Here is a 14,174-nt window from a genome sequence, read left to right as displayed (position 1 = left end):
GTATACAATATGTTGGTTATATTTTATTACTACAAATGAAAAGTTCTATCCAATTTCATATTAAATATTTTATAATAGTAGGCTATGGCTATGGCAAACATAATATCCCTTCCCAATTTTATTTAAATCGATTCTGAAATACATTAAGATATGTAATAAGGACAAACAAACCCACTTAAAATATCGTAGTAGCAATATTAATTAAGTTTAGATTTAACATCTTCACAACTTTTGGATAACTATCATATGATATAGGCACCCCTTAAAAAGGATCTTATTATTTTTTCTTAACTTTTACGCGAGCTGTGAGGGTCCACTAGTCACATATAATTTTGACAGATTTCTTCATACATTTATCACTATCTAGAATACACGTTATATGTGACTTTATAAAGTTTAAAACTGGCCCTTTATAAGTATTATAAATATAATATACTTATTTAAATGAATCACACCGTCTCTTTATAATAATAACATGTCAAAAATGTTAATATATTATTACATTTTATGAATGCATCCGTTTTAAAACGACAAAAACTACATGATTGTTATGAGTCTATAAATTTGAATACAAGTCCTGAGGCTGAGTCGCTGTGTGAGAGGAAGCCAGGACATTGTCATAATTCCTAGAAGAACAAATTGATTTGTCGAGCAGTGATATCCAGGTGGTAACATTGATCTTCAAGGTTTTTCAAGACTTTTCAAAATTATGTATTAATTAGAAATGCAAGTTTTTGGCCTATTCTAACAGTGATCGAAAGCATCTTTTTGTATGGCTTAACGACCAATATTTTTGCAGAAAACGACCAGCAGGCTTATCACGTATCTCAGTTGACAGCTAGTATACGTCAAATCTATGGTCACTATTCAGTACATTGCTGCTTAGACGTAACGTACTAATCACTATAATCTTAGGGAGAAAACAATGGACAGCATAGTGGCTTTCAAATGGCTGTCAACTGAGATACGTGATAGCCCCCCTGGACCGACGTTTAACGAGCCCTCTGAAGTACAGAGACGCTCAGTTCAAATGAGACGATGCGGCCACCCACCTATAGAATAACCGCGCCAAGGGTTGCTTAAACCGACTGACCGTTTACCGATCAGTGAGCGCAACTGGATAAGAGCGCCTGAATCCTATGTCTAGCACTGGGATAGTAATACATTTATACATAATTAAAAAAAACGTTTTTAATTGTCCTATATTTTGCAAATTTGCATTTGCATTTAATATATTTATTTATGCGTGTCCTTCTGGATCAACACTCTCGTTATAAATTACTGCAAGTTCGTGTATTAATGCAAAATTATACAGCGCATATAAACAAAAGGTAATGAACTTAATTACGTGTTATTATTATAATAATACTGAAATTAAAAGTCAATGTTGACATTTTTATTGTTATTTTGAGTTAAATGTTCGTAATGTATCTTATTAACCTATATTCAGAAAATTTACGTGTTTTGGGTACTTTTTTTTAAAGTCTTTGTGAAAATTATTTTAATTGTAGAAAACGCCGAACTTGAACACTAGTGGAATGTTTTGGGTAGAAGTCTGTGTCGAAGGGTATCAGAAAAACAGTATCAACAGTATCTAGAGGTACATATTACAATATTACGACCATTATACCCACAGATTTGAGAAGAGGTGTATGAAATACGTCAACGTTTCACTATTTTTAGAGTTAGTCCTATCTTTTAAGTCTTATACTTTTTGCTTTATTAAACTTCATGCAAATGGGTTTAATGTTTAGAAGTTTGTTATCATATTATGCCAAATATGGTAAATATTATGCCAAACCTACTAAATTTTAATGAAATTTGATACACTTATAGTATCTCGAACCTGAATTAACACAAAAGCTTAAGCACGAGACATACTTTTTACACCAAGAAGATGTTTTTAGTCGTGAATTCGCGAGGAGAAACTTGTGTTTAAATAAACTTGTTTTGAAGTAACGTTATAATGTAAACAATTTCAATATTTTTTATTCAACCCATCAAAGGAAACCCATAAAAACTTCTCATGTAAAATTTACGGCATACTTTCTACTCTTTAATAAGGTTAACACCATCATTATAAAGAACAATATTTACATGCAATTTGCTAAAATCACTGAATTTATTAGTAACTGCAACATCGAGATAAATCCTATAAAATAATGACAATCTCTTGCTATGTTAGTTTGTTTGTTTACAAGCTTTGTACGATACAGAAGTGCCGTGTATACGACATCGGGTGAAAAATATATTGCTTATAGAGTAGTATTTAGTGGGTTAAATATATTTTTTATTTATAGTAGTATTGTGTGTAGTGTATAATACCCTTTAAAATATATTTTTTTTACCCGTGACTGTCCCACTGCTGGGCATTGGTCTCCTCCAGGGCGAGATAGGGGTTAGGTTTTCAGTCTACAACGCTGGTTAAGTGCGGGTTAGGGACTTTGCATGCCCTCAATTAATGTATTAAACAGATTGAAGGCACATTTCATCACGATGTTTTCCTTCATCGTTAGAATAAATATATATATATTAAAATATTATAAAGTCGTTTGTTTACTTTAAACAATTTTTTTTTGTAAAATACGGTGTTTTAATTTTTTTTAACAATAATTTAATGTAAAGTTGCGGTTGTAAATATGCAAATACATATTTCATAAACTCGTTTGACATATGACTATAATAATATATTATTATTTATTATAAAAAAAAATACTTTTAAAGACACTGACCTTTGTCAATAGTATATTGGTATTGTGTTTGTAAGAATAAACGATATCGTCATATATCATAGTTTTGTGAAATTAAATAAAAAATAGTAATACTTTTTTCTTTCGTAAATGCAAATTAGTGGACCCAAGGCCTAACTTACTTCATTACAGGAGGATACCCTTGCCCAGCAGTGGGACATATACGTAGTGTAGTTAATAAAAAGTTAAAATAATTTAAAATAGGTTTTTCTAAAAGTAGCAAACTAAGTCAGCTAACTGAATAAAAAAAGAAATATTACTCAAAAATAAGAGTACAGTTGATGAGAAATATGTGCAGTATTTTGATTGGAGTTCGATTACAATCCCTAAGAAAAGGGTTAAGACAAGTTTGTGCTGTGAAAATAAATCATGTCAGAGGATATGCCAGTTCAAATGGGTAAGTGTAATTTTTTTCTTCGAGTATAAAAACCGACCAAGTACGAGCTCGACTCGCGCACGAAGGGTTCCGTACCAGAATGAATAAAATTGGCAAAAAGACCACCCGACCCAATTCATGGCAGCCCTGTTAAATATTTATTGTATTCTGCTTTTGTTGTTAAGGTAGCTATAGAAATATTATACACTAGCTGACCCGCGCAACTTCGCTTGCGTTACATAAGAGAATCATAATTTCCCCCGTTTTTGTAACATTTTTCACTGGTACTCTGTATCTATTGGTCGTAGCGTGATGATATATAGCTAATAATAATAATAATAATTTTTCAAATTGGACTAGTAGTTCCCGAGATTAGCGCGTTCAAACAAACAGACAAACTTCTCAGCTTTATAATATTAGTATAGATTAGAATAGATAATCTGTGAAACTTTCAACTGTGACACCAGAATCACCACACATTAGGTTAATCGGATACAGCCTGGTGGTAGACAGCAAAGTCTTTGTAATAGGGTCTCATTTTAACACTTCGGACACGGAACCTTAAACAACAATCCTCTTAGAAGGCAAATTATCATATCAAATAGTGATACTTCATTGTCAAAGTTAAACACCTAATTTAGTATGTCACCAAAAAAAAAATATTTTGTCATGTCAACTTTTCATTCATAATCATAATAATATCTTGTTTATACATATTGCCAAATAAGTAGGATATGACAAGCAAAAATCATAAATAGCAGCATAAATTTAGGTTATTTTTGTTCAAATTTGAGCCGGAAGGTTTTGTGTCATTACTTATATGATTCAATACCGGATAAGTCTATAAATAAAAATGAATCACCGGAATTAATGTTCGCGCATAACTTTTAAAAAAAATAACTAAATAGTATAATTCTCTGTTTAATAAATACATTTGTAACTGTCGGGGCTAGGATTGTATAGGATCGATGGGATCAATCAAAAATCCCACGGTAATAGTATCATCCGGATAAAATCGTGCTGTGATATGTATTTTAAACTAGCTGACCCGCGCAACTTCGCTTGCGCCACCTAAGAGAATGAGAATCAAAATTTTCCCCGTTTCTGTAACATTTTTCGTTTCTTCTCCGCTCTTAATGACCGTAGCGTGATGTTATATAGCCTATAGCCTTCCTCGATAAATAAGCTATCTAACACTGAAAGATTTGTTCAAATCGGACCAGTAGTTCCCGAGATTAGCGCGTTCAAACAAACAAACAAACAATCAAACAAACAAAGTTTTAAGCGCGATCGAATTTACGATGACAATACCATTTTTATTATTACACGACGTTTCGACCAATTTTTATAATACATTAGCAATAAAATACAAATAACAATAATCACATTCACGTATTTTTTTTGCAAATAACTTGTAACTACTAACTTATGATAATGTCACTCAATTTATCTTAAGGTCGAAATGTAGAATCAAGGAAAACAGCTGGCAAGTAACTTTTGGCCACACTTTTTAAATCTTTGAGTTGTTTTTTTACAAAAATATTTACATAAATCATTGATGGTAAAATAAATTATATATTTTATTGGACCAGAATCTCTCATTACTCTCAGGTCAAAAATGTTACAGATTAATATTAAAATATTGACAGACTACTCGTAAAATGTTGTAAAATCTTCTTCTAAAGTCTCGGGTTCGACTCCCTATTCGCCTTTTCTAATTTTATTATATTATAATATTCCTCAATAGTAATCCGGAGTTTAGTAACGTTTCCGACAAGTCGCCCCCTATTTCTTTGGACGAAAATTGTCAATGGCGAAACATGGCCATATTTCATACACCTCTACCCAAACCTTATAGTACAACTGGCGTGATAATAAGTATGTATAACTTCACATGATTACACGCAATAGATCGCACAAAGCATCTTGACACAATTACTTAGTTCCCTATAATTATGAAACTTGAACTCTAACAATAATTAGCTTCTTTACTTAAACAATGATGTTTAATGATAAACAACAATTATAAAACAACCAGCTTAACTTGTAATAAACACGCGACCAATTTATAATAATGTACCTGTACTTTGATAACGTGATCACGGAATATGTGCCGATGGCCAGTTGCGCTCACCAGTCGGTAAACGATCTGTGGGTTAAACAACCCTTGGCCCGGTCAGTCTATAGATGGGTGACCAATGGTATTTGAGTTGAGCGTCCCAACGTTTGAGTTGATGACAACAGTCATCAAGCCATGTTAAAGGCCTTTCGGGCGGCTTGAACAACTTTGACACTAGGTTGACCACTAACCATACTACAAACAAACAAAGAAACAATTTTTTTGCCGAGCAGAAATAAAATAGCGATAAAAAATAGTTGCAGAGCTGTATGACATACACCCACTTTTCGCCATTTATGATTAAGTCCCATATAATATGGGGCGAGCCTGTTGCCATTTACCGGGCAGGTATCCAAACTACAAAAAATAAAAATGACCAATAGCACTTTTCCCGACCTGAGAATCAAACCCACCATGATCAGCAGTCAGAAACACTACAAACTGCGCTACTAAACCAGTCAATTCGGAGCACTTAAATACGACTTTCAAAATGTTCACTATCATAATAATGATAATATTATAAATTTTTGGTATAGTGTTTAGTCAATTTAGTGTTTGCACCAGCGTCCCAGATTGCCTAGCTATGGTACTCTAACCGTGTTTTAACCGACTTAAAAAAGGAGGAGGTTCTCAATTTTGGCGCAACCTGTCTCCGTGACGCAGTGGTTAAGGTCGCCACGCTGCTACTATTGGGTCGGGAGGTCGTGGGTCCGATTTTCACTCGGAACAATTAATTGTGCGATCCACAAATAGTCTTTAGCCAGAACTGTGTCCCTTGTTTGTATGTTTGTAAAAGTCCCCGCGACATAAAAGCAATTCTTGGTGCTGGATTTGTCATTCAAATAATCAAAAATAAGACCATTTTTTTCTTGTTTTATAAACTGCGTCGCAGTGCAACTTGCGGCATAAAAGGATACTACAATGTTAATGCCCTAGGTCAAAATATCAATCCATTGTTGTTTTATTTAAATTGTATGCGACATACAATAATCATTTGTCACTACAATGTTATATTTAGGTGAATATAAAAGTCTAATTATATGCCTAAATGGCATTTCGAACTAAAGTTGCCCGCGTACTGTACGATATTGACGAAACAGTATATTTTTAATGTGTCGATATATTTTTTTAATGACTTGATTTCTTATTAATTTTCTTTACGAAGCCTAATTAGTAATTTGATAGCCGAGAAATGACGTACTTTTAAAAAAATTAACACAAATGGTTTTGATTCAAAATCTGAATAAATATTGGAAATCCATAAAAGTGTTTAAAACAATCATAAGAAGAAAACCAGAGACGTGTTTTGTAACCCAAAAAACTGAATTAAATAATAATTTTCAGTGATAACAACAAAATGGTGGAGAAGAGATATCAATCTATTGCGGACTTCTACGCGGGAAAGTCTGTGCTCATCACCGGAGGCACCGGATTTCTGGGAAAGGTTTGTATTTGATATTTTTACTTGAGATTTTGATAATATGTAATCTAAGGACATGGGTGTTACTCCAAGTGGGAAGTTTTAACTTAAACATAAGGTCAAGGACACAGGTTTGTGTATGATTTTTTGAGGATTTTTATCGTCAGTAAATAGTTCGAATAAAGATATTTAAAAAAATCTTTGTTAATGTATTTAACCCATTAATGTCCCACTGCTGGGCAAGGGTCTCTTCCCATAATGAGGGAGGGGTTAGGCCTTGAGGTGGACTCACGCTGGCCAAGTGCGGGTTGGGGACTTTGCTTGCCCTCAATAAATGTATTAAACAAATTTTTAGACATGCAAGGTTTCCTCACGATGTTTTCCTTCACCGTTGGAGCACGTGATAATTGTTTCTAATACACACATAACTTCGAAAAGTCATTTGTGTGTTGCCTCGGATTCGAACCTGCGACCACTAGCGTGGGAGGTGCTAACTTAAACCACAGCCCCTTTTATGCGCATATTTTATTTCCAGGTGTTCATTGAGAAACTTCTATACTCCTGCACAAAACTGGACAAAATTTATTTATTAATAAGAGAAAAGAAAGGGTCTGACAGTACCACAAGGCTAAAAAGCATCTTTGATAATCCAGTAAGTACTTAGTATTCTAGATATCAACGTATTTTTTAAGTTAAGAGCTAAGTGTGACTTTATTCTCACCTTTTTGTTTTTGTTAACTTTAAAACATTTAATCTTCTCTACGTCAGAATCTGCATAGGAATGTGACAATGTGTAAGTGCGAGCGAGAGACTCCGATAAAATGACACGACTTAGTGCGCACGTTTGAAATGGTCCGAGTATAGTTTTACCTATCAAGTTGAAAGCATTAAAGCAATTATACATATGTACCTTGGTTTAGTTGTAAAAGCCTTTAAAAAAATCGTACATAAGACAAATTCTCAAAATTATAATTGTAAATATTTTTCAGCTGTTCGAAAGAATAAAACAGAACTGCCCAGAAAACTTGGAAAAAGTGATACCAATAGTTGGTGATATATCTCAACCTAGCCTGGGAATCAAACCTGAGGATGAACAAACTTTAATTGATAAAGTAAGTAAAAGAGGCAGTACATTTTAAAGTCATTAAAAAGAAGTATTGTAAAGTCTTTTTGAAAACTCAAAGGCGTGGATTAAATTACACGTCTGGTTTTACTTTGTATTCCTTATACCAAAACATTATTAGGTAATTAGAACATTATCACTTGTTCCAATGATGAAGGAAATCATCGTGATGCAACCTTGCATACCTGCGAGTTCTTAAACAAGTTCTTGAAGGCATACAAATCCCCAACTTGGTCAGCGTAGTGGACTCAAGGCCTGATGCCTGATTCATTCTGGGAAGAGACCCTTACCCAGCAGTGGGACAGTAAATAAATAAAATAAATATTAATGAATAACTCACACACGGTCATTTGATTCTAAACCAAGCAGAGCCTGTACTATGGTAACCAAATAACTGATAAACATACTTATAATATATACTTCTAAATACATACTTATATAGATAAATTTACAACCAGGCTCGGAACAGATACTCGTGCTCATCACACAAATATTTATCCCGGGAGGAATTCGAACCCGAAATGTATTTAACAATAGAAAATTCTGACTTTAGAAAAGTAAACTGCCATTCCAAAAGGAACCAAACGAAGCAAGTCTAATGACGTGGTAGTATCCATTATATTTTATTCTGCTCATATCATGGTAAATAAACTCTCTAACTTCAGGTGTCTGTGGTAATCCACTCGGCGGCAACAGTAAAGTTCAATGAACCTCTGCCGGTGGCCATGAACATCAATCTGGAGGGTACGCAGAGAGTGCTGAGCTTGTGCAAGCGTATCAACAGGATGGAGGTAATTGGGTAGAGAAATTACTGTTTATGATCGGCTTTCTCTGTTTTTGGTATGTTCGTGTAATATTTTTGGTGAAGAAAACTTTAAGGTAAATTAGAATCTGTAAATCTACGTAGTTAATGTTTTAACTTGTTATTTAAAAAATAACAAAATAAGTAATGAGAAAATGCTTTCAATTCACGCAAACAAATAAGTTGTGATACAGAAATTGTAAGAAGAATCTAATGAAAATCTGAATGTACCTTGATTAAAACAAACTATTGTTCATATAGAGGTGATGTAACCGGCCGTCAATTTACCCCTAAAAATATAAGGCCGGTTTCACCAAGCCATATTATTTTTGCCAATGTAATTGTTTTAAATGTTGATTATTTCTATGCAGTCTTTCGTCTACATATCAACAGCCTTCGCTCACCCCAGCAGACCGGAACTAGGAGAGACTATCTACCCGGCGCCTGCAGAAATTGATGATGTTTACAGATTTATGAAGAAGTATGGACATGATGAAAACAAAACTAAAAATATTTTAGGCTAGTATGCATTAATTTGTACATGAGGAGGTCCGATAGGCAGTGGCTCCATGTAAAATATTGATATACAGCTGCTTATATTGGAAATTGATTTCATTACTGTATTTTGACTATACTTTAAACCTTTATGGAACAGTGGTAAAGAAAGTGGTCACTAAATCTTGGGGCTAAACTCGGCTGAGTTTTTCTGTCTAGAACTTTTCTGCTACTATCCGAAGCATTAACGAATCCAAATTGGGGGAAGAAAGAAATAAGTAGAAAACAACTGATTGGCAGAAGTATGTTCAGGTGAAACACTAATATTTATTGTAATTTTCAGGTGGAAAACCAAACACGTATATTTTCACAAAGGCACTGACCGAATCTTATTTAGCGCAGAACCATGGAAACATTCCTACTGCTATCATCAGACCTTCTGGAGGTAATATACCTTGCAAGTTACATTAATGGCTTAAAATATTAACAAAAATGTTACATTCTTTTTCTTTTTGACCCTCGCGACTATATTTTTCCAAAGTGTAATAGTATGGCTTCACTATTGAAATATCTTCGTAAAATAACCTATTATAAGCTCATTGGAGAGCCTTAAAACATCATATAAAAATGTAAAATTCTCACTGTCAACTTGATGCACCTTGTCCAGTCCCAAGCCTCAACCTAACTTTCATCCCGGGAGGAAAACCATATACCGCAGTAGGACAAGAAAGAATAAATTAAAAGTTAAACATACGATGAACTTGATACAAGGTTCCACAGATATAAATAAGATCGCTGCGCGTACAAGACCGCGTAAGAGCACTTTATTAATACCGTGTAACGGCAAAATGCAAAATTGAAATATCGTGCCTGCCGACTCTAGCTTTATGGTCGACTAGCTAACCCGCGCAACTTCGCTTGTGTCACATAAGAGAGAATGGGTCCTAATTTTCCTCGTTTTGTAACATTTTTTACTATTACTCTACTCCTATTGGTCGTAACGTGATAATATATAGCCTTCCTCGATAAATGGGCTATCCTGATCCTGAGATCCTGAGATTAGCGCGTTCAAACAAAAAAAAAAAACACTCCGGCTTTATAATATTTAAATTTTGTGCGTTTTGCTGTTACGCGGTATTTACAAAGTGCTCTTACGCGGTCGTACACAAACAGCGACGATAAGGTTGTCGTTTTTTTTTCCACAGTATCACCAACATACGAAGAACCGATCAAAGGTTGGCTTGACAACTGGTTTGGTCCAACACCTTTGATGTACAACGTGGCAGTAGGATGGAACCGTGTCAGTCTCGGCTCTGCGATGGGAATCGCTGACCTCATCCCAGCAGACTATGTTTCCAATTTAACTATTATTGCTGCTGCGACTGTTCATAAGTAAGCTATTTTTTTATTATTACCTATTATAATTTTATTGACTGCCTCTGATATAGACGGAAGTGTTTGTGGTAATCAAGAGGTCATTGGTTTGTGATTCTCAGGTCGGGTAGAGAGATATTGTTCATTTTTTATTGGCTGCCTCTGTGATCTAGACGGTAGTGTTGGTCTAATCAATAGGTGAAAGGTTCGATTCCTATGTCGGGTGTAGTGAAATTATAAAATTTGTATTGGATTATTCGCAATAGTTCTCTGGATTTTCGTAACGTGCTCGGTGGCAATAGGCCAGTCCCCTATTATATGGGACTAACATTAAAATTGGCGAAATGTGGGTATATGAAAAAATACTACCTACGATTTTAGATTTAACAGGTGTGATGTTATAAACGTATGTAATTTTTTATTACTTAAGTCATAAACAATAATAGGTTATAAAAAAACTGTAATAAATTATGTTATTACCTATTATCATAGCAAGTCAATAAAAAATAATAACTGACTGTAAACCAACTTAACTTTAATTTTTATTAACAATAAACATTCTATAGTATTCTATAGTCTATACAAAATACTATCATTTGCTGATATTAATCACACAAATATTTAATTCGGATGAAACTCAAAATCACGTAGCCGCACTGTAGATAGGTACTACCAGTTCAAATACTATGCGGTCACCTATCTATGGAATGACCGCGCCAAGGTCTGCTTAAAACAGATCGTTAACCGATCGGTGAGCGCAACAGGCTACGGGCGCCTCTACGATAGGTCGTCACACAGGCCGAGTAAGATGGCGTTTGAATATGCCGATGGATGGCCGAAATGTCGGATTTTCTATGGCACATTTAAAATTTGTTAATTTTGTTTTTTCAGATCTAAAGAGATCCAAGTATACAACAGCGCCAGTGGCTGTGAGAACCCGTTGACCTGGAGAGATGTCTGCAAATACTCTATCAATGAATGTGTTAAGAAAGGATACAGTACGTATATTATGTAAAACTTATTTTAACTCCTGTTTTAAGAGATGCACATTGCTTAAATTTAAATCAGCTTCCAATATTACGGCGGATTGAATAGTTTCGCTATATTTTTATTATTTTAATAGCCATTAGACCAAGGCCTGTATTGAAGATTTTGTGAATTAACAACATATGTACCTATCTAGACTATTCAATGGTTTAAAATTAAGATAATCAATAGTAATGTTTCAAAAATGCTCCAATTTTTTTACGTGCGGTTGCTACGGTATCCTACAAACGTGACCTTTCCAAATTTCACGACCAAATCAATAACCAAAATACTGATTAATCGTTAATCTAAGGCAAATAAGTAATTCCGCAAACGTCTTCTACATTTCCCTTCCCCATATTTCAGTTTAAATCTCCAACAAAAATTACGTTCGCGACTCATGACCCAATTTGTATGAGGAAATAACGTATTTGCTATAATTTCCTACTTAGCTCCAACGTGAATACATTTTGTAGGAAGGGGTTGCTACATAAATGGGTTTTATGTAGGGACGTTTTTGTCTTAATACTTGTACATTTTAGGTACTTCTAGCGAAGGAACACATTCGTTTGAGGCTAAAAAGTCCTTTGCGGGAATGATAACCACGACCGCAACCTTAGCATATGTAAAACCTGGAGTATATAGAGGTACCTCTATTTCCGATGCCACCTAAATCTTGTGCTATAGAAAGATACAGGCCAAGGATGATAACATTCCTAGGTGTAATCTGGATTGTGTTTCCTTTTTTTCATTAATTGTAACAAAACTTTTCACCATTATATCCCTAGCTAGCACCGAAAATATAGACTTAAATATTGATTTTAAGACGTAGAACCCGTTACAGACTGATTTTATTATCATTAGTTTAACAAAATATATTTTACTTTTCAGACGAAACGCCGTACCCGTTTATAATATTTACAAAATCAAGAGCGATTGTAAACCTGCTGACGTTATTACTTCAAATAATACCTGCTCATATAGCGGACTTGTGGCTTAAAATACAAGGCAAAAGACCTAAGTAAGTATCATTACATTGTGTTCCAGTTTGCTGGAATGAGAAACCTCTAATAATTAGTAACTAACTTAAGTAATAAGTATACAGAATTGTAAAATTAGTACCACAATAAAACATCAGTAATTATCTTGTAATAAATTCATACCTTTATTAGATTCCAAAATGATAGAACACGAAATTTTGTTCAGCAGTAATTTTTGAACATATTATAGACGTCGCCAAACAACTTGAACATAATTTGCTGTATTAGAAAGTAAACAGAATGTAGACCCAGTGCAGAGGACACTTGGTTGGCGGTTATACTACTTGTACTATTGTACCTAAACTGGCCTAAAAATCGTTCACTAAGATGTAGCGAAATTGTTCAAGTTGTTTGGCGGCACCTATACGTGATAACCTCGTCATTGTATGTATTCCGTCTCAGTCTTACTTCCAAAGTTCAGTATTTCCATCTTTTTCCTCCATACCTTATTTATTTCTCCATCTCTTTCAGATACGTAAAAATCATGTACGAAGTAGTTGGCTACAGGGATTCAGTTGACTTCTTCACTGTGAACTCCTGGTGGATGAAGGCTGATCGTTCCAGGGAGCTGTTCTCCAAGCTCTCTATGAAAGACAAGAAGACCTTCCCTTGTGACCCGTCACACATCATTTGGCCGGAATATATCGCTGATTATTGCGATGGTATTAATAAGTATTTGAAGCCTAGGTTTACGGTTAAAAGTAAGAAATAAATGTGTTGGAGTACTTTGTGGTTTTTGTTTACTCATTTATTTGTCTTCTCCTATATTTATATATTACGTCCTGTTTGAAGAACTTAAGTTTCCTAATAATAAGCATGGAGCACATGTCGTATTTTTTTTCTGGAGCAAAAATATGCCTCGAATGGATTCGTCTCTAGCACATAGAAACATGTGTAGTTAATAAAATATACTAACCAATATATGTATGTATAAAAACTAAAGTGTGTAAAATAATATTCATGTAAAATAATATTCTACGACAATTTAGAAGCGTAACTTTATACAAATAATATGAAATTCTCGGTAAAACACTCCCAGAATACCGAAAATCTGGAATAACCACTCAATTACGAAAATTGTGGCAAAGTTATCGTTTACTGAATCGTGGAAAATTTTCTTGTACAAATACTGGAACTAGATTTCAACGAAAATGCACTAAATATAGCGGGAATAGAGAAAATCTGTATGCGTATTACGTATCTCAGTTGACAAGTAGTGTACGTCAAATTGATGGTCACTATTCAGTACATAACTACTTTAACGTAACATGTTATTCACTATAATCTAAGGGAGAAAATAATGTACAGCATAGTGTCTTTCTGTTAGTTGTCAATTGAGATACATAATAGCAACTAGCAACCCCCGGAAGCACGATTCTCTACAGTCGGTACTGTCGAATATCGAAAGTTTGACATTTAAAATAGACTGCCAAAATAGATCTAACGATGCCCGTTAGAGGCACTCGCTGGTCAGATTTTCATACAAAATTTCTCGATGACTAGCCGGTTGTCGATAGTAGTAGAAAATAGAGCTACCGAAAGTACCTCTTCAAACTCAATGACTTCACATCTAATTTAATTACAGCCTTCAATCTGTCAACGCAAATTAATTCTGATTAATTCCTACAAACTAATTTTGGGAGTACTTT

At 34.3% G+C, this 14,174-nt stretch overlaps 1 protein-coding gene across 2 annotated transcripts; it reads left to right on the top strand.

Annotated features, from left to right (window-relative positions):
• Positions 1-2,203: 2,203 nt before the first annotated feature.
• LOC142975575 (putative fatty acyl-CoA reductase CG5065) lies at positions 2,204-13,250 on the top strand. Of its 2 annotated transcripts, none has more exons than XM_076118508.1 (12): positions 2,204-2,272; positions 2,955-3,147; positions 6,590-6,689; positions 7,201-7,317; positions 7,655-7,777; positions 8,454-8,579; positions 8,962-9,109; positions 9,429-9,530; positions 10,291-10,477; positions 11,351-11,457; positions 12,377-12,506; positions 12,997-13,250. In XM_076118508.1, exons 2-12 carry the CDS (start codon positions 3,032-3,034, stop codon positions 13,235-13,237), a joined length of 1,497 nt encoding a protein of 498 aa, XP_075974623.1. In that variant the 5' UTR covers positions 2,204-2,272; positions 2,955-3,031; the 3' UTR covers positions 13,238-13,250. The 2 variants fall into 2 exon arrangements, with proteins under 2 accessions (XP_075974623.1, XP_075974625.1); XM_076118510.1 differs by having other exon boundaries at positions 2,214-2,272; positions 2,968-3,147.
• The last annotated feature ends 924 nt before the right edge of the window (positions 13,251-14,174 follow it).

The sequence above is a fragment of the Anticarsia gemmatalis genome, chromosome 9 (genome assembly GCF_050436995.1).
Source record: "Anticarsia gemmatalis isolate Benzon Research Colony breed Stoneville strain chromosome 9, ilAntGemm2 primary, whole genome shotgun sequence".
NCBI classification, from domain to species: Eukaryota; Metazoa; Arthropoda; class Insecta; order Lepidoptera; family Erebidae; genus Anticarsia; species Anticarsia gemmatalis.
The sequence above is the reverse complement of the archived record's forward strand: the minus strand, read 5'-3'. Positions and strand labels throughout refer to the sequence as shown.

Coding starts and splice junctions, on each gene's coding strand:
- LOC142975575 (XM_076118508.1), top strand. CDS start 3,032: ATGAGAAATATGTGCAGTATTTTGATTGGAGTTCGATTACAATCCCTA. Junction 9,531..10,290: donor TATCATCAGACCTTCTGGAG/GTAATATACCTT, acceptor TTTTTTCCACAG/TATCACCAACATACGAAGAA. Junction 10,478..11,350: donor GCTGCTGCGACTGTTCATAA/GTAAGCTATTTT, acceptor TTGTTTTTTCAG/ATCTAAAGAGATCCAAGTAT.